This window comes from Balaenoptera musculus, chromosome 5 (genome assembly GCF_009873245.2).
Source record: "Balaenoptera musculus isolate JJ_BM4_2016_0621 chromosome 5, mBalMus1.pri.v3, whole genome shotgun sequence".
In the NCBI taxonomy this organism is placed as follows: Eukaryota; Metazoa; Chordata; class Mammalia; order Artiodactyla; family Balaenopteridae; genus Balaenoptera; species Balaenoptera musculus.
In genome coordinates, this window is record NC_045789.1 from 37,834,897 (window position 1) to 37,856,778 (window position 21,882).

Sequence of the window (21,882 nt, forward strand, 5' to 3'; positions counted from 1 at the left end):
TGAAACAAATAATATACAAACTTTTATTCAAAGTTAATTCAAGAAAGACATATTTTGGTCATTTTTAAAGTAAGATTAATTGAACATCTCAGAAAAATTGTATCTGATCAACACACATGGCTACTCACAGAAAGTTCTCTCTTCTGTTAATAGCAGCTAAATTTATACACACAGAAAAAATTCTTAAGACCATGCAAATTCAGTTGAATTCCATACATTCATTATATTCATCAAAAACCTGCAGTTATGTTCATGCCAAACTGTTAAGAAAAAAATTTGAAATACACACCAAAACATGACCAAGATTAAACCAAAGAAAATAATAAATAAGCATAATTTATATTTTATTTTAAAAAGTTTGGCATCACACATGTATTCAAGTGTGTTACACCAGTTCATTCCTCAGAAGTGGCATTTTAAAGTGTTAAGCATTGTTAAATATCAAAAAATACAACTCTGTTTTACAATGTAGTACTGGCATAATTCAAAGTACTGTGCCAATTATAAATAGTATAATCAAGTTTCAAACATCTTTTAAAACATATTTAAAGGAAAGCATATAGACACACATTTATATGCACACAATTTATTATACTCATGTAATCAAACATATTTTATAAAAGCAAACAGTTTTATCCCTCAACTAGTTTGTATACTTACACAGAGTTTAATACCTGTTCAAAGATTTTCAGTTCCTGTGTATACAGATTTTCAGGAGAAGGAATAAAGATGAAACTTAATTTTACAAGAACACATATTACTTTATTCCCCTTCACAAAATAATCCAGTCATTCAAGATTGGTAACTAGTCTTTGTGGAAGCAACTATTGTCCAAAGACTACAGAATAATACTGCAGTACAAGTTTCTTATTAAAATTCAGTCAGCTGCTGCTCACTGCAGAAAAATCTTACACGGTGCATCTACCAAAAATAATCTTCAATATCTGAGGCCTATAAAGGCAGATGATCTTATCTTCTGCGGAGACTTAAAGTGCAGCTACAAGTGGAGAAGTGCTAGACTCTCAGTCACTTCAGAAGTACTTGTTGAAGTCTGCTTCTTCTCATGTGTAAATGCGCTGAAAATGTCCTTCAGGCTCATAATGGTTTATCAATAACTGTGACCCCTGAACAAAGAAACGAAGAAATAAAACAGAAGTCACAGGAAGCATTCTGTATCTCTGAGAAAATACTGAAGTTTTTATATTATTACTTAAGAGGGACTGAACACATCATGATGTTTCAAAATCTCTTTCTTAGAAACTTTAGTATTACTATCGTTTTAATCTAAATGACAATGAAATCTTTGTTTAAAAATTAGGGACCAAAACTGCATAAGACTATTTAATCCAGAGCTCATCTTTTGCTCTTCACAGTTACAATTAAGGGAAAATAATTTTACTCAAGAAATACTAAGATCCACTTAATACTCAAAGGGGCACAAACAGACTTTTAAGAGTGATGAATATTTTCATTACCTTGATTGTGGTGGTTTTGTGGTTATATACATATGTCAAAACTAATAAAACTGTACACTTTAAATATATGCTATTTATTCTTTGTCAGATATATCTCAATAAAGCCGTTTTAAAAAATTTCACGTAATTTTGAGGAATGCTATCCTGGGATCCTACTCTATATATCAATAGTTCTATTAGGTGTTGTTTTATATGACAAATAACAGTGATGGTTAATTAGTATAAATTTCTTTTTTCCCCACTATTAAATCTATATTAGAATGTTACTGAAACATTCTAGTATTTAAAGCAATATAAATATCTATCATCAGAATAAACTATATGCAACATATACTTTTAAAGACTCATCATTATATTTATTAAAGAGTATTACCATTTGTCTTACGAAGAGAATGGACCAAACTGATATTTTATAATTCAATCAGTGCTGTGCTTAAGTAAGAAAATTACTCTGTAGCCTCACTGTAATAGTATCACATGGAGCCCTGCCAGGGCAGATGTTATAGGGCTCATATCTTTTGGATATCTGAGTAATTAAAGCCTTGCCACATTGTGAATTCCATGACACTGAATACAGATGTAGCCATATTAAATTTTATTATATGATTCCACACTGGAAAGATTTGTAATTTTGAATACAAATGACTACAGAATGACAAAAGGATACTAGTGCTTTATTTCAGAATATACATATCTGATATTAATTATTTTGAGAATAAGAAATAAGATATACTTTGAGAAAAGACTTCCTTCTTATATAGGAGAAGAACATTCTTAATGTAAAAATCATAATGATGTAATCCTTTCATATTATAATAGACGACTATAAGAAAACTGAACAATTATTACCTGCGTAACTTCTCCCTGTGCTCATACAAGATGACACAACTGTCCATTTATCAGTTGTTGGGTTATAATATTCTACTGATGCCAAGTTACAGGAACCATCATCCCCTCCAACTACGTATAACAGACCGTTAACTGCACAAACTCCTTTAAAAAAATTACACAGAGAGAAAACAATTATTTTAAAAATTCGGACGAATATAAGTATCCCTGCACGTGTCTGGTGAGGTGATCCAGAGACACGTACTTCCTGGAAAGAGGCAAGGAGAGAAGATGGGGGAACCCGAAAAGAATTCCTTTATATGTGAGAATCTAATACTAACTGTAAGCTCCTACTCATGTTACTTATGCAGTAGATGCTTTATATATGCATTATTTCATTTAACCTTCACAATAACCTTACTTTACAGGTTAGAAACTATTTTAATCCCCATTGTATTAAAAACAATAGAAAATTAAAAGTCAAAGAAGGTTAGTAACTCTCCCAAAGTCAGCTTCTAAGGAAATCCTAAGGAAAAAGGAAAAATAAATATATATATTAGTAGAAAGTAAAAATGATTCTGAATTTTAATTATTATACTGACTGGTCAACCATTTTATCTCTTTAAAAGGGAAAACAGTATTATTTATTTAATTATTATGAGAATAATATATTTTTTGTATTTTTGCAAAATTCAAAATATCTAGAAAAGTGTAAAGAAAAAAAGTCCACCACTAATCCTATACTGCTTAGAATCCTGATCATCGAAATTCTGGCTCTTTTCTACACATACATACTCAGACACTCCTTTTTTTTAACCCCAAAGTAGCTCATACTACACATGCTACTTTTTACTCACTCCCACCAAACAATATATACCTTGGACATTACCCCAAGTTAATAAATACAGATCTACATAATTTGTAATGGCTGTATAGTATTCCATGTATGATAATACCATAATTTGTCTTTTACTGATGGATTTTAAATTATTTTCAGCTTTTTTGCTCTTATCAATAATGTTACAATGAACAAGGATCTCTCTTGCACATTTTGCATACTTGTGCAACAATTTTCTTAATATAAATGTTTACAAAGAAAACTGCTGAGTGAAAAGATAAACACCTTTTAAAAGCTCTTTATTTCAATTTATTTTTTAAAAGTATATTTAATAATTTTAAACACGATTCAGAGCTTTTATGAACTGGTACTACAGGGCATCAAAACATCCAGAAGGGTGCTGCCCACACACTGGTCTCTTTACAGACAGTTTTGCTAACACAATTAATAGGTGCTTGTAGATTTTTAACGTAACAAAATAATAAGCCCAAATCTCTACACAGCATTTAAAAGCAATAGCATCTTCTGTGCAAATGGAGTGGATCTCCTTTACTCAAACTCTGTTGTGCCACTATGCTAGTCTCTCGACAGGAAGCAAACTCATATCATTTTAAAGTAGTTCAAATACCTGAAATGCAAGAGCAGGATGACAATAGCTCTACATACACAAAGTATCTCCTTATTCTTATGGCTAGAAGAAATGAGCTAATTTTGATTTGAAAACAAGGGTAGAGAAAAAATAAGATTAGAATAATCTTTAGGAAAATAATAACAAAAGTTCAAATTGCAAATAAATTTCCTAATCCAGGAAGCACATGCACATATGCTTTTCTAACTTCATATGTGCTGGGGCCCAGATTTGTGGGTCTTACTATTAATAGTTCTGGACTATCCATAGCTGAGAGAGTTTTAGTACTTCACCAAGTACCAGTTGTACCAGTTGGATGAGGTAAAAGGTCACGTAAATTAATTTTATATTTTGCTCTTTTGAGCAAGTTCTTGCAGTCCCATATACTTGTCTCCCTTAGTGATCACATTTAAATTAAAGAGAAATTAAGAAGAACATTTCTGGGGGGATGGAGGGTGCATCTTGCAACATCATCCAGTGGTATACAGTGAGTTTGAGAATCATCAGGAACTTATTTTGGATTATAGGAACAGGCATGAAGATAATGGCATTTTTAAGAAAATGAGAATTTCCCAAAAAGACTACCCAGGTACACTGAATCTATTTTCCATTTCTATTTCCCTTCTACAGATCTTCCTTTTTTTTTTTTTTTTTTAAATTATTTATTTATTTATTTATGGCTGTGCTGGGTGTTCGTTTCTGTGCGAGGGCTTTCTCTAGTTGCGGCAAGCAGGGGCCACTCTTCATCGCTGTGCGCGGGCCTCTCACTATCGCGGCCTCTCTCGTTGCGGAGCACAGGCTCCAGACGTGCAGGCTCAGTAATTGTGGCTCACGGGCCCAGTTGCTCCGCGGCACGTGGGATCCTCCCAGACCAGGGCTCGAACCCGTGTCCCCTGCATTGGCAGGCAGACTCTCAACCACTGCGCCACCAGGGAAGCCCCAGATCTTCCTTTCAAGTAGGTAGTTCCCTACCTACTTAAGAGATCTTGAAGACCTCAGCTTTCTTAAAATTATTGTTGTTGTTATTTTAGCTTTTCCATTTTCTATAAACCCTGAACTGTATTAAATTGAGGTTGCCTTCTTCAGGCTTCCCCTCCAGATTCAGATAAACAACTAGCTTTTTTATCTGGTATAAATATTTACTCAACTAGACTAAATTCCCTGAGAACTGGGCTCCAGAATGTGATACAGGTAGACACTCAAAAATGTCTGTGGTAAGAATGAATGAATTCAAGTATCAAATAAAGAGGGTTCTTCCTCTAATTAAGTCTCTACATTCATCACCAAAAAGTAAACTTTGACAGAAATTATAAGTTAACAGAAGGATCACATCAACCTGTTATATCCAGACACTATGTTAGGCATTTACTATATAGGATTATTACAAAAGTTTCTGCAAGTTTCTGCCTTTAAAGAGCAAGTCTATTAGGGAACTCAGATCAGTAAAAGAACAATGGAAATACACAGTGATACTCTGAATATAATTCAGTATAAATTTCATAATCATAAACTAGATAGATACCTGCATTTCTTCTACACATGTTCATATCTGCAACCTGTCTCCATGTGTTGGTGGCGGGATCATACACTTCAACACTTTTTCTTACTAAAGGGCCATCATGACCCCCGACAGCATACAATAAGTTGTTTAGCACACCAACACCTGTAAAACACAAAGAACTAAACAATAGTAGAGTAAAAGGGACAAGAAATTTATAATATATTAGGGTTTCTTCAAATGACTTGTAAATAAAACTTTTGAAATGATTATTCATAATAAAAAGTCAATATTAAAGCATACAGCCTAAGAAATAGAAACGAATAGAATTACAAATGAGAATCTCAGTAAGAACTATTGTTCTAAAAAAGTATGTCAAATACAATAAAAATAATATGGAGGTGAAACACAGAGAGGGAAGTCCTTTACACAATTCTTTTGAAAACAACTTTCATGATAAAAGCAAACCAATATTAGAGCATAAAATCTGTAAGAAATGGATATGGAGTTGATTATTAAGCAAGTTCTCCAATAAGCACTAAAAACAAAAACCTAAAAGTAATGCCAAACAATATAATTAAATGAAACAGAAGCCTTTAATATAGCCCTTTAGAAATTTTACAAAGTGAAATTTAAGTGCAGCTACCTATCAACTCTACCTGCATAATGCAAAAGACATTTTAACAGTGGCACTAAAATCAGTATATATTTTCTGATAATATAAAGAGATGCCACCATTTCACTTGTTTAATTCTTTTCCATCATTTCCATGCTTCAGTTACTAAACGAGGTTCCTATTCACCTGCTCCGCTCCGTCTGGTGCTCATTTCTGCTATATAGGTCCACTCATTTGCTGTGGCACTGTAGCATTCTACTGTGCTGAGACACTGACGTGAAGCTCCGTCATAACCCCCGACAGCATAAAGCAGACCTAAACATGGAATCACAGAGAAAGCCAAATTCATAAAAAGCTATTTTTTCAAGTCAGGAAATAATATATTTTCCTCCTTGGTAGCACAGTTTACCTTTAAAGTATTAGGAACGATTTAAAATCTTGCCTAATGGTGATAGGTGGACTTACCAAATCATATTATGAAGATCTGCAGAATATATATGATATTAATTTAACACTTTCATCAATAATCTGACTGACAGAACAAGAGAGTACACTCAGTATACCTTTGGATAAACACTATTTGGTAAGTGAACATCCTGGAAAACCAAATTAAATATCAAAGTTATCTTAATAAATTGAAAAAAAAAGTTGAATCAAGAGTCAGTACCAGTATACAATGGAATATTATTTGGCAATAAAAACAAATGAAGTACTGGTAAAATGCTACAGCATGAACAAACCTCGAACGTTATGCCACGTCAAAGAAGCCAGTCACAAAGGACCACATACTGTATGATTTCATTAATATGACATGTCTGTAAGTGGAAAATTTATAGAGAGACAGAAAAGTAGATAGTGTTTGCTGAGGGGTGGGAGGATGGGGGTGATAGCCAAGGGGAGTAGGACTGCTTTGGGGGGTAATAAAAATGTTCTAAAATGAATTGTTATGACAGATGAACACTGGATTGTATACTTTAAATGCGTGAATTGTGTGGTATGTGAATTCTATCTCAGTAAAGCTGGTAAAAGAAAAGTTGGTGCAGAGGATTATACCCACCATGGGGAGGGGGGTGGGAACCCACAAATTTGCTCAACCAAGTAAAAAAAAAATCATACTAATTAAACTCTTTTGGGGGACAAAGTAGGATATAAATAAATAACTGTGGCAACCCATCCCTTAAATGTTGAACAGCCCTTCTCCAGATGTAAAATTTCATATTCACGCCATCTGGTTTGTTCCCCAGATGACTGTATTAAAGTCAGTTAATAATATTACACAGGTTACACAGAGAGAGGGAGGAGGACCAGAGGGCGGGCGTGCCTTATTTTAAAAAGGGATAACTAGCGTTTTCCAATAGCCACTATTTCCCTTTTAAATGGCCCTTTGGTTGCCCATTTAGAAAACCAGAGTCTGGGTTACGGGAAGAACCACTCACAACCGCCGGGAAGCCGACCCACCTCCAACTACGGCGACACCCACACTGCTCCTCCTCGTGTTCATGGGGGCCACGTGGAACCACTCGTTAGACTTGATGTTGTAAGCCTCCACCGAGGACAGCCCTGTAATAAACAAAGCACAACGCACTGCACGTCAGGTTCCTTATATGTATTAGCAGGGGAAATACTTCAGCTGCATTAAAGTGGGCCAAAATCCAATTATGTGACGAAGAGGAATAGCGAGCTCCTACGCAAGCTACTGACATTTACTGGCTTTTTAAACTTGGGAAGGTGACTGACACTGAAGCATGAGAAAGAAAATTTACATACTGAGCACTCTTAACATCATTTAAAGGAATTCTGGATGGAAATTTTAAACTTATCTTCACAATACCTGTTAAAACATTCAAATGTCTCCTAATTTTGCTAGGCCTTGTTCCATAAATGTGATCGCTATGTTAATTCTAACAGCAATGTAGGAAAGATAAAAGAAAATTGCCTGTACTCCCGTCAAAGCCTCCCACGGCATATAATAGTCCGTTCAACACAGCAGCCCCCAGGGTGCTTCTCCGGTCTCGCATGTTAGCAACACTGGTCCACTGATCTTTCACGGGGTCATAGGAATCCACAGTGCGGACCCTTAAGGAGCCATTAAAGCCACCGACAGCGAAAACGAGTCCAGCCATGTAGACCATCCCTGAAAAAGAAATATAGCAGTTAATGATGCATGTGCAACCCAACTGCTACCACCATCTAAAGACTGCATTCCAAACAGTCTACAGCTGTTGTCAGAACAGAAGTCCCCCTTAGGAGAAGCCTGGTTGAATAGGTCCTAAGAAACGCTATTCATTAGCGAGAATATAGAATGAATAGACTGTGCTCCTTACTACTACTGAAAAATGCAATGGCATGGGCTGAGGTACTATTTTGACTCTTGGCTTCTTCAAAGACTTACTTACAGACGTAAACAATGAGCCAATATTTTCCAACTACTTGAACCTGTACACATCTCCCATGGCTTTCAATTTTGGACCTTCTACTCAAAAATACCAGACCAAGTGCTCTTCAAAAGAATCAAGGGCATGAAAGATAAGGAAAGACTACGGAACTGTCACAGATCAGAAGAGACTAAGAAAACATGACAACTAAATGCAATATAACAAGGGAGGATCAAGATGGCAGAGTAGGAGGACATGGAGCTCACCTCACCCACAAACGCATCAAACATACATCTACATGTGGAACAATTCTCACAGAAAACCAACTGGAAACTGGCAGAAGATCTCTTTTACAACCAAAGCTGCAAGAAAGATCTCCACATAACCCGGCAGGATGGGGGAAAAAGGCATTCAGAACAGGACTGGCACCCCTGGGAGGGATCTGTGAAGGAGGGAAGGTCCACGCGGGCAGGACCTCGCTCTGGGGAGCCCCTCTGCCTGCTACGAAGTCTGCCAGGACAGACAGAGGGACTGGAGGTGTTACAGACCCGGGTTCTTGGACTCTTTAAGCAACAGAAATTGATAAGAGGCCAGATGAGGAATTCAGGCAAGGCTTTACTGGGACTTGTGCTTAGCACGAGGGAGCAAAAACAAGTAACAGGTTCCCTTTCTTGCTCCCTGAGGAGAGGGAAGCTGTTTCCTTAAATGGGGTGAGGGTGGGGGCACATTGGTGGCTTGGGCTGGAGGCGTGGCTTAGGTGGTCTGCCCACCCCTTGATGGTGGTGTGTGCAGGGATCATGCCCAGTACCCTGCTTTTGCTCCTAGCACTTCAGAAGTGGCAGTTGGGTTTTGGCCTTATTATTCATAATTACCCTGACTACACAGGTGCGTGGTTATTTTTAGTCCCTTAGAGTTTCTTTGTATTCTGTTGCTCAAGGAGATGTTTGTCCAGGTGCAAGCACTGCAGTAAAGGGTCCCAAGTCCCAGGTCCCAGCCTGTCTCAGAGGGGCCTGGTCTCTGCTCTCAAGGAGTGTGTGGGTGCTGGTTTACTAGCAATCAGAGCAGAGCTGATAGCTGCAACCTCGCCATGCTTCCCAGTCTGAAATGCATGATGGGCAGGGGTGCTAGTATGCACAGCGGCTAGATGCTGAGTCTTGGGCAGATGGGCCCGGGAAGAGGACTCTGTCTCCTTGCATGGAGACAGCTTGGAGGGCCTGGGGTATGGCCTTATCAAACCTCAGAGCCCACTGTCAGCATTCACACCACGGGGGAGGGTCCAGATCCAGTGGACATTGTTGGTGCACACACTGGGTCACACCACAGAAATGCATGTCTTGGCTGGACAGCCCCTTGGGAGGAATATACAGGGGTTCCTTTTCTGGCTGGAGCACTCTAGTTCTGCCCAGACCACACTGAAGCTTGGAGCCAGATCTAGTGCAGACAGGTCCTGGGAGAGGCCTGCCACAGAGGCAGCCCAGGTCCCAGGTGGCAGCACAACCACCTTGACTCTGCAGCCACAGTACCCCAGCCGCCAGCACCAGCCCACTCCACACCACACACCATAGCCTAGCACTAGATCTGGGACGAACACAGTGGAGAAAGAGACACGACCTTGGGCTGCTTCTGGGCAGAACTGCAGATGACTGCAGAGGCGGTGCATAGGTTCACTGTGACCACATGGGCCTCACTTGCTTCAGCACTCACCTCCTTTGCAACAGAGCAAGGGCAATGGAGCCATATTATATCTGAGACTCAGGGTTTCTACTCAAACAACTGGGGAGCAGACCTTGCCCCTGACAAGGCTGTGACATCCACAGAGAAAAGAGGAGGCTGTGCCCAATATCCAGGGCAGGCGCTAGACACCACAACTCCAATCACACTGCCTTATCAAGGGGATAATGGCCAGCACACTCTGAGGAAAGATATGGTTGGCATACAGCCCTTGCACCAAAAATATTGGACTTACACAGTCTACACAGGGATGCTCCCACATAAAAACAGCCCTTTAAGACCACAATAGACAACTGTTCCTCCTAAATTCATAGAGACAGACAAAGTCAAGTAAAATAAGAAAGCAGAGGAACTACTCCCAATTAAAAGAACAAGAGAAATCCCCTGAAAGAACAAATAATGAAACAGACCTCTCCAATCTACCAGACTCCTAGTTCAAAAAGGAGATAATAAAGACGCTGAAGGAATTAAAGATTATCGATAGAAATGAAGATCACTATAACAAGGAACTAGAAACTATAAAATGAACCAGTCAAAACTAGACAACTCAATTGCAGAGATAAAAACAAATCCAGAGGCAATGAACTGTAGACTAAATAATGCAGAAGAATGAATAAGTGATCTGGAAGATAGAATGATGGAAATCACCCAATCAGAGCAGCAGACAGAAAGACAAATGAAAAAAAAAAAACAAACAAAAAAACCCCAAAGTAACACACAAGATCTATGGGATAATATAAAGCATACCTACGCAAAATAGGGGGGTTGCAGAAAGAGAAAAAGGGCTCAAAAATGTATTTGAAGAAATTATGGCTGAAAACCTCCCAAACTTAAGAAGGAAACAGATATCCAGGTAGAGGAAGCACAGAGGGTCCCAAACAAGATGAACCCAATCACACCCACATCAACACATTTCATAATTAAAATGGCAAAAGAGATACTGTAAAAAAACTGATACTGTAAAAAACTAGAAATCAACCACAAAAAGAAAAACGGGAAAAAACCAAACACATGGAGACTAAACAACATGCTACTAAAAAACCAATGGTCACTGATGCAATCAAATAAGAAATCAGAAAATGCTTTGAGACAAATGACAATGAAAAACACAACCTTACAAAATCTACGGGATGAAGCAAAAGCAGTTCTAAGAGAGAAGTTCATACCCACACAGGCCTTCCTCAAGAAAAAAACTCAAATAAAAAACCTAACCTATCACCTGAAAGAATCAGAACAAGAAGAACAAACAAAACCAAGGTCAGCAGAAGGAAAAATAATAAGGATAAAAGAGGAAATGAAGAAAATGAAGATCAAAAAAACAATAGGAAAGATCAATAAAACCAAGAGCTGGTTTTTAGAAAAGATAAACAAAATTGACAAACCTCTAGCTAGGCTCACCAAGAAGAAAAGAGAGTGGATCCAAATAAAATAAGAAATGAAAGAGGAGAAATAACAACCACAGAAATACAAAAAAATCATAAGAGAATACTGTGAACAGTTACATAATGACAAATTGGACCTCCTAGAAGAAATGGAAAAGTTTCGAGAAACATATAACTGGCCAAAACTGAGTCAAGAAGGAACAGATAATTTGAACAGACTGATTATTAGAAGTGAAATAGAATCTGTAATGAAAACAACTCCCTGCAAACAAAAGGCCAGGACCATACAGCTTACCTATCCTTCTCAAACTATTCCAAAAAATTACAGAGTAAGGAACACTTCTAAAGTCATCGTATGAGGGCACCATCACCCTGATACCAAAACCAAACAAAGACACTACAAAAAAAGAAAATTACAGGCCAATATCTCTGAAGAATACAGATGCAAAATTCCTCAACAAAATATTAGCAAACCAAATCCAACAATACAGAGAAAGGATCATATCTCATGATCAAACTGGATTCATTCCAGGGTAAAAAGGATGGTTCAACATATGCAAATCAATCAATATGATACACCACCTTAACAAAAGGAAAGAAAAAAACCACAGGATCATATCAATAGACACAGAATAAGCATTTGATAAAATTCAACATCCACTCATGACAAAAACTCTCACCAAAGTGGGTATAAAGGGAACATATCTCAACATAATAAAAGCCATTTATGACAAAGCCACAGCCAACATAATACTCAACGGTGAAAAGCTGAAAAACTTCCTGCTAAATTCAGGAACAGGACAAGGATGTCCACTATTACCACTTCTATTTAATATTGTATTGGAAGTCCTAGCCACAGAAATCAGACAAGAAAAAGAAATAAAATGTATCCAAATTGGAAGTGAAGAGGTAAAACTGTCACTATATGCAGATGACGCGACACGCTATATAGAGAACCCTAAAGACTCCACACGAAAAGTATTAGAACAAATAAATTCAGCAAGGTGGCAGGATACAAGACTAATATACAGAAATCTGTTGCATTCCTTTACACAACAACAAAGTATCAGAAAGAGAAAGAAAAAAAAAATCCCATTTAAAATCCCAACAACCTAAGAATAAACTTAACCAAGGAGATGAAAGACCTATACACTGAAAACTATAAAACAATGATAAAGGAAGCTGAAGATAATTCAAAGAACTGGAAAGAAATCTCATGCTCTTGGAAAAATTAATATTGTTAAAATGACCATATGATTTACAGATTAAATGCAATCCTTATCAGAATATCCATGATATTTTTCAAAGAACTAGAACAAATAATACTAAAACTTATATGGAACCACGAAAGACCCAGAAATGCCAAAGAAATCCTGAGGAAAAAGAACAAAGCTGGAGGCATAACTCTTCCAGACTTAGACACTACTACAAAGCTACAGTAATCAAAACAGCATGGTATTGGCACAAAAACAGACATATAGATCAATGGAAGTGAACAGAGAGCCCAGAAATAAACCCACACACCTATGGTCAATTAATCCACGACAAAGGAGACAAAACTGTGTAATGGAGAAAAGACAGTCTCTTCAACAAGTAGTGTTGGGAAAGCTGGACAGCTGCATGTAAATCAATGAAATTAGAACACTCCCTCACACCATATACAAAAGTAAATATAAAATGGTTTAAAGACTTAAATGTAAGACATGATACCATAAAACTCCTAGGAGAGAACATAGGTGAAACATTCTTGGAAATAAATCATAGCATTATTTTCTTAGAGAAGTTTCCCAAGGCAAAAGAAATAAAGGCAAAAATAAACAATAGGACCTAATCAAATTTAAAGGTTTTGCACAGCAAAGGAAACCATCAACAAAATAAAAGACAACCTACGGAATGGAGAAAATATTTGCAAACGATGCGACTGACAAGGGGTTAATAACCCAGATATACAAATAGCTCATACTATTCAAAAAAAACCCCCACAACCCAATCAGGAAATAGGCAGAAACCTAAATAGACATTTCTCCAAAGAAGATATATAGATGGCCAACAGGCACATGAAAAAGATGCTCAACATCTCTAATTATTAGAGAAATGCAAATCAAAACCACAATGAGGTCTCACCTCACAGTGGTCAGAATGGCTATCATCAAAAAGTCTACAAATAATAAATGCTGGAGAGGATGTGAAGAAAAGGGAACCCTGCTGTTGGTGGGAACGTAAATTGGTGCAGCCAGTATGGAAAATGGTATGGAGTTTCCTTAAAAAACTGAAAATATAACTACGATATGATCCAGCAATCCCACACCTGGGCATATATCTGGAAAAGATGAAAACTGTCATTTGTAAAGATACATGCACCTCAATGTTCAGAGTAGCACTATTTATTGGGTTGGCCAAAAAGTTCATTCGGGTTTTTCTGTAACCTTATGGTAAAACCTGAACGAACTTTTTGGTCAACCCAATACAATAGTCTAGACATGGAAACAACCCAAGTGCCCGTCAACAGATGACTGGTTTAAGAAGATGTGTTATATATACAATGGAATATTACTCAGCCATAACAAAGAATGAAATACTGCCATTTGCAGCAACATGGGTGGACCTAGAGAATATTATACTAAGTAAAGTCAGACAGACAAATACTACATGACATCGCTTAAAATGTGGAATCTAAAAAAATGAAACAAACAAATCTACATACAAAAGAGACTCACAGACATAGGACATAAACTTATGGTTACCAAAGGGATAAATTAGGAGTATGGGATTAACGGATACAAACTACTACACATAAAATAGATAAGCAACAAGGATTTACTGTATAGCACAGAGAACTATATTCAATATTTTGTAATAACGTATAATGGAAAATAGTCTAAAATAAATATAAGTGAATCACTTTGCTGCATATCTGAAACTAACACAATATTGTAAATCAACTATACTTCAATTATAAATAAATGCATGCATGCATTCAATGTGGGATCCTGAACTAGAATAAGAACATTAATAGAAAGAATGATAAGATACAGTAAGTCTGTAGTTTAGATACATGCACCTCAATGTTCAGAGTAGCACTATTTATTGGGTTGGCCAAAAAGTTCGTTCAGGTTTTTCTGTAACCTTCTAGAAAAACCTGAACGAACTTTTTGGCCAACCCAATACAATAGCCAAGACATGGAAACAACCCAACTGCCCATCAACAGATGATTGGTTTAAGAAGATGTGTTATATATATAATGGAATATTACTCAGCCATAACAAAGAATGAAATACTGCCATTTGCAGCAACATGGGTGGACCTAGAGAATACCATACTAAGTAATAGTAATATGTCAATGCTAATTTCTTAGTTTTGATAACTGTATCACAGTTTTATAAGATATTAATACTAGGGAATTACACACACACAAATAATTTCTGAGTAAGGCTTTTCTACACGAGAAACAAATCTTTAAGTCCAAGGACAAAATTCTGATGTACAGGAATTCATAAAAAGTAACATTGTTAAATGGCAAAAATAACACAAAAATAATGCAAGTAAAGTCAGAAGATAAAAGATTAATACAAATAAACATTCACACCACAAATGACAAAAAGACTACTTCCCTTAAAGTATCAAATCAATAAAATAGTATAATAAAAAAATGGCAAGAATCATGAACTGACCATTCAGAAAGATGTTTAACTTTCCTCATAATAAAAGTGCAAAGTAGATAATGAGATAGCATTTTTCACCTACCAGATTGCAAAACTCAATTTAATTATAAGGTGTTCTAGGGTATGTAGGGAAATTTGTACCTTCATATTTTACTGTTAGTGGAAGTAATACTTGGTGTATCTTCCTTGCATACTCTTTTAATAATTAATTCTAGTTCTAGAGTTTTATCCCACTAAAATATATTAGCATACATACATAATAATGTATGTATAAGGAATTAATTGCAGTACTATTTATAACATAAGATTAAAAACAATTTTAATGTTCAATTAAAAGCTAGTAAAAATTATACTACATCCAGATCCCTGTCCAACATACTAGACAGCTCGAAAGGAATGAGTTAACTCTATGTTGTTATGTAACAGTTTCTAGGATATATTGTTAAAGGACTACCATGATAGAAATGTTCTGTTACACTTAGAACTCATTTGCTATGGGAGCTATGGTTTATGGATCCAGGTTTGAGTCACAGGAAGAATCCTTAGAATTTGCAACTGCCTCTTCTGATCACAGTTTTGGATAAATAAAGTCTATTTCAACAAATGTTTGTAAAACAGATGCTTGGAAAAAGGAAACTGTAGCTTATTAGCTAAGCCAGGAATCTCTTAGAACTAAGGGTCCCAACCTAAAGAATTCTCAACACTTCAGCAAAGGTAACTGGGAAAATATCCAGCAAATTGCTAGCTACTCCACTTTATACTAGAGAATCAGAAAAATATGTAAATTGAAGACAGAGCAGCTATCCCCATCGATGTCTTATGAGTTGCACGGTGCTCCTCAATCACTCTGTAATCACATGGCTATTTTAATCAAAGCTTTTCCAATAAAGATTCTTCTAGTTAATAAAATAAGACCTGAGCGAGAAGCTCCCAATGACCCAGCAATAGGGAAATGACCGCAATGCATGATGCTTACCTGCCCTACATCTCCTGGAAGGCAATTCTGCTACTTGGTGCCATCGTTCTTCTTTGAAGTCATAGCATTCCACACTGCGGATAGCCTTTGGTGCTTGGCCCCCAACCACCACCATTAACTGCAAGGGCAGAAGTAGAGGCACTTGAACCAACAACTACTGCATATTCAGGGATTTAAAATGTCTTACAAAGACAATGACGTGGAGAATATTAGGATGAAGATGGTAGGGGGAGCTGGGGGAAAACAACCACCTCATCAACATTTAATAAACATCAACAAAGGGGACACATGTATGTTAGAACTACAGTTCTATTTTCTAGCACATTTAGTCAAAAATAAGGATATCAGAAACTAAGTTTCTGATCCTTCAAGCAAAAGCAGTATTTAAGCCAAAAACAGCAGGCAGTCAGCACTGGCAAGGCTGCAGTGTCATAGGGCTTGCTATAAACTAGATCCCAGCTTTGTAAGGACCAGGGATTAGATCTCCACAATCTAGGAAAGCAGACGGAAGTGAAATTTATGTTAGGGGGTAGGTGAGATGAAAAGGACAATAAGGTATTAAAGAAAGATGGAAGAAGGAAAAAAAAAAACCTATTGAAAAAGGAGGACTAATTGAATTGTTCACAAGAGAGCACAGATTCCCAGATGTCAAGTAAAGAGACCTCCCTGGATGCCCCACAAATAAAACAACCAAGAGGACAGATAATGGAGATACTAGAAATCACAACGAATGAATGAACAACAGTCCAGCACTGAGAATAAGTGAGGTCGATAAACTTCTTCAATTCAATTCAATCCAACAACTATTTATTAAGTGCCTATCTTCCATATTTGATCAGAACTGTGCTAAGATGTTCTACATAAGAAATGTAAGACAGCGTCTCTACCCCCAAGAGCTATTAGATATCACTAAGGAGACAAGACTCTAAAGTACTTCAAGAACTATATACAATTATATGTGACCAGAAAGCTATGATTGGTTATAGACATTAATTGCTATTCCTGATCAGAAAATGAAACATAGCCATAATTTAGTGAAAGCTTCCTGGAGGGAGTGGAACCTTGAGAGATAAATGGGATTTAGCAATCAATGTGTTTGTCTTTTAATGAGTATAAGTGGGCACACTGGGCACTCTTTGGAAACACTGAAAACACAGCTGTCAATTCAGAAGAACGTAAAAGTTAATGATGTCACGTGTAGAACACTGTAAAGAATGGTAAGGACCTGTCAAGGGAAAAGTGAGATGACAGGAAAAACGGATGTTCAAAAGAAACAAAAAATCAAAACAAACAGAAGATGGAATGACTCATGCATACAAAAAGAGAAGGTTTGCAACCTTGACTGAGCAATGACCTACCTGTACTTGGAACTATAGAAAGATGGGTACACAGAAATCAGAATAAATCTTGTTTCCAAAAAGAAGCCTATTTTAGTAATTTATTTACTGTAAAGTATAAAGAATTTTAAAGGTCTTAAAAAGAAGACTGAATGTAGCACAGTTATATAATTTTTTTCAGACCTGCCATTCCTCTAGTGTTGAATACAAATAAATAAAAGGAAGAATTAACAAAGAAAATCTGCAATACCCTTCCCTCCTAATCCCAAAGGGAAAAAAGGGAGGGGCAAGGTTATGAAATCACAGAGGTGCAACAGACAGTAAGATCAATCCTGTATCTAGAGGTCTACAGAAGACCTACCTGTGCTTAACTTTTAAACTCTGCCCGGCAGTTAGACAACAGTTGAAAGAGGTTTGGTTAACATCTCTGATGAAGATCAGTTTGAAAAAATCTCTGAAGGGAATACTTTTCAAATAATCCTTGAGAAACAATACAGTTTATTAGATTTCATGATTCTCAACTATGAATCTTGTGATTTCCACACAATAGTTCACTTCTTGTAGATCAAAATGAGGATGGAAGGGAATATGTGCTACCGAATATAGAGGAAAGTAGTAATATCTGTCCTTTACTCACCCAAGAGAAGTAAAATGGGGTGAGGATTTGGAACTCCAGGAATCAGAGATAATGGGGAAAGGAAGAATGTATAATGGGAAGACAAGAGCAGGAGAGCAGGGATATTTGTATGAGATCAAGAGACGGTGATAAAAACCACTGTGCTACTAGCATTGAAAGAGGTGTCATGACTCTGACACCCCAATTATTTGTGACGCCTGATCTGAGAAACATCATACTAGTTTATGCTAATGCAAAGGAATAGAAAACTGGGAAGACATTTGTATGGAAAAGTTAAATGTGATGTATTTAAGGAAGGCAAGAGGTCGGGAGTTACACAAATTCAAGTGACCATCCTGAAATGTAGATCAATTAAACTTTGTTCTTTCATTTTCTTCACCTATTAAATATTAGTTTAAAATTGCCTCCTGAAATACCAAGTTTCATAATTTTCCAACTGGAAATCTTAATAGATATCCCGGGTAAAAAAAATAAAAATATATGTACAGAAATAATAAGATAGCATTTGTAAAAATACAGATTCCAAAGATAAAAAGAAGCTAACAACAAAGCACAGTAGCAAAACATATACAGTTTTTCATTATACTGTCCAAATCCAAGAGTGCCTTACACAATCCCAAGACGGTTTACTGACGATACAAAACTAATACCTGAGATATAAAAAGATCTTTCATGCAAATTAGTATGCGTCCACAGAATCAGAGCCTAATTAGTCACTGTCATGGTAGAAACATTATCTATTATTCCAGCATTGCTACCACATTTTGTCTCATAGGTCTTACCACGATTATGATATGTCAGCAAGAGAAATTAATCTTTGCCTCATTCTTACCTACCTATTTAGAATTAATCTTGAGTACAACCACTCTAAAATGACAAACAGTGCTACTGAAAAATGTCCAACACAAGCACTTTTGCAAAAACATGTGCAGATAAATAAACTTTGGGGAGAGACTATGCAAATGCAAAATCAGGAGCTGAGTAGCTCCCTGCTACCTGTCAGGTCTGCAACCCTCCTCCCCAGCCACCCTGAGAGAAGAGAAGAGAACCTTCATGGATCAGCGTACCCACCACAAAATCAGAGCTAAAGAACTGAGAAACCGAAAGTTTAATACAGTTAGGAGGGTCACTCCAAAGCCACAACCAGAGAAGCCCAGAGAGTGTCAACTGAACAGATGATCACAACTCTACATAAGCGAAAATACTTGATAGGATTTTACCAAAGACTCTTTAGAATGTTTTCAAAAGTGACATGCTTATTACAGAAATTAGAAGAGAATTAGTTTTCACTCTAAAGGTTAAGGCATAGCTAAAGATAGCAAAGCTAAAGATGCCAGCAGAGGGAATATGCAAGTTAAGAAGAGATCTTTTACAAATATGAAATGTTTAAAAAGTATTAAAGATAAAACAAGCTATTTAGAAGGAAGTTAAAAAGACCAGCATAAAAGAAATAATAATTCAAATGGGCTAAGGCTATGAACAACTTTTATAAATCTATTTTTTTGTAAGAACAAACACTGACACCAAATAATATGGACAAATATGAAGTAATGAAGACTTATAGAGATGGCTACTTATAAAAGGAGGTAAAAGGGTATTTGGAAAATGTAAACACTTATAAAATCGGCAGACCCAGATGGCATGCATACTAGGGTGTTAAGGGAACTAGCTAATGTACTTACTGAGCCACTTACAATTATTTTTGAAAAATCTTGGAGAACTGAGGAGAGATCAGAAAATTTAAAAACGGCAAATACCAATTTTCAAAATAGGGTAGGAAGTGAGTGCCTTGTAAATACTTTTTAAGTGATAATAATTCTCAGTAAAAATTTAGAATATTTTGAGAAAAGCATTTGAACTTCCAGGAGCCTATGAAACGATGAGTAACACGCAGAGGGATGTTAAAAAAAAAATCATGCCAAATTTGAATCTATATGATCCTGACTCTCAATAGATGTTATATGCCAAATTATTTACTTTTTGGCTTACATAATAAACATAATCATATAGACTGAAACTTCCTACAAACGGACTATGTTGGTAAGTGGGTATTTCTAATGAGGTATCACCAGGGAGAGCACTGAAGTCCATTTTTTTTTTTTTTAATTATTTATTTATTTTTGTTCATTTATTTTTGGCTGTGTTGGGTCTTCGTTTCTGTGTGTGGGCTTTCTCTAGTTGCGGCGAGCGGGGGCCACTCTTCATCGCGGTGCGCGGGCCTCTCACTATCGCGGCCTCTCCTGTTGTGGAGCACAGGCTCCAGACGCGCAGGCTCAGTAGTTGTGGCTCATGGGCCTAGTTGCTCCGTGGCATGTGGGATCTTCCCAGACCAGGGCTCGAACCCGTGTCCCCTGCATTGGCAGGCAGATTCTCAACCACTGTGCCACCAGGGAAGCCCTGAAGTCCATTTTAAATTAAAATATTTACTAATGATCTAGAAAAAAGGAGGGAGTAGCACACTGGCAAAATACAGTTGGTTCTAAATTGAGAACTCTTGTTAACACTGGGCAAAACAGAAAAACACTACTAATATGGATTTGAAGCAATTAAAATGTAGACTCCAAAAAAAAATAAAATTGAAAAAACACTAAATAAAAGTATTAAAGTGAAAGAATTTAAAAGATTTAATTTAATGGAAAGATAAAGTAATAACTAAAGGTGATATAAGAAAACAGTGGATAACAGATTGTCTTATTTCTTAATTCATCATTGCCCCAAACACACATGAGAGCTAAAAATCAATACATAAATAAAAGCATTATATTATGGGTCATTCTGATTAGACCATACACAAAATGGTGCTTAAAGTGCTGGTCTCCTAGTACTGTAAAGATGCAAACAGAGCAGAAGGAATTGCAAACAGAGAGACAGAAATGAGGGGTTATTCGTAAGGAAAATTAAATCACTAAGACATGAATGGCTTCAACTAAAAAGATAAAGGTAGAATATGAACTTTCACAGAGGAATTACATGAACACTGGAGATCTGGGAAAACATATGGAAAATCTACACTGAAATGACTATGTATGATGTGTGAGTGAACCATCAAATAGTACACAACAGACAATAGGAAGGAACAAAAAGAACAAGCTAGCATCCTAAGTTCTTAGCAATTCTGTGAAACTAGTCGGTTTTCAGTTATTATCCAAACATGTAGCTTACAAAGAAACCTTTGTAAAGAGCTAAAAAAAAACTCAGAAGGGACAAATACCAGTTGCCTCTGTTCCAGAAGAGTGACATCATGTGGTTTATAAAGATCAAGTGAGTCAAACAATCCCCACCCTCCACAGACAAAATCAATAGAGAAGTTGAATTATATACACTTCAATGAATTCCTGGGCACATGGAAAATCAGATGAGTAAAATATTAACAGCCTCACTATGGGCCTTTCAGATGAGGTAGTAACAAGTATGAACAGCAGATCCTACTTTGGGAAGGTTCATGGGTGTCCTCAGTCGGGTCCGGACACTCTTCATTAATATACGCTGCTCTGTTGGTAGCAGATGATACTTCATAGCTTCAATGAGGTAATCTTTGCAAGCACTGCTGTTCTTCACCAGTGCTTCTTCCTCAACCCTCTGGAAGAAAAAATCAGACCCACCCCATGAGGGGATAGCTACTTCATGCTAAGACTGACAAAGAAACAAGTAAAGTAGAGGAAAAAAGCAATAACTATCCTCCCTGGTTCAGTCTAAAAGTCACAGAGGAAAGTTTATAAACATCACTAAAAGAAAAGTAAATGATGCCCCCAAATGCTCAAGTATCTGGTCTGCAGAGCAAAATATTTATAAGTAATAAAGAAGAATTGCAATGAAAATTATATACTTCAATGTCAGCTACAGAATAATCTTTGGATAATATTATGTTCACCTATTGTTATCTTTAAACATTAAGCCA

The 21,882-nt window shown here is 36.7% G+C and overlaps 1 protein-coding gene across 4 annotated transcripts in view; it reads right to left on the bottom strand.

Moving 5' to 3' along the window:
• The window catches only part of KLHL2 (kelch like family member 2), a 128,204-nt gene continuing 106,322 nt past the window's right edge, over positions 1-21,882 (bottom strand). For all 4 annotated transcript variants that reach the window (XM_036853065.1, XM_036853066.1, XM_036853068.1 and 1 more), the window contains 8 exons: positions 21,414-21,563; positions 16,011-16,128; positions 7,820-8,017; positions 7,342-7,443; positions 6,070-6,198; positions 5,292-5,432; positions 2,325-2,468; positions 1-1,124 (listed from right to left, as the gene is read on the bottom strand). In XM_036853065.1, coding sequence (XP_036708960.1) covers positions 1,096-1,124; positions 2,325-2,468; positions 5,292-5,432; positions 6,070-6,198; positions 7,342-7,443; positions 7,820-8,017; positions 16,011-16,128; positions 21,414-21,563 — 1,011 coding nt within the window. In that variant the 3' untranslated portion in view covers positions 1-1,095. The remainder of the gene's footprint in view (positions 1,125-2,324; positions 2,469-5,291; positions 5,433-6,069; positions 6,199-7,341; positions 7,444-7,819; positions 8,018-16,010; positions 16,129-21,413; positions 21,564-21,882) is intronic.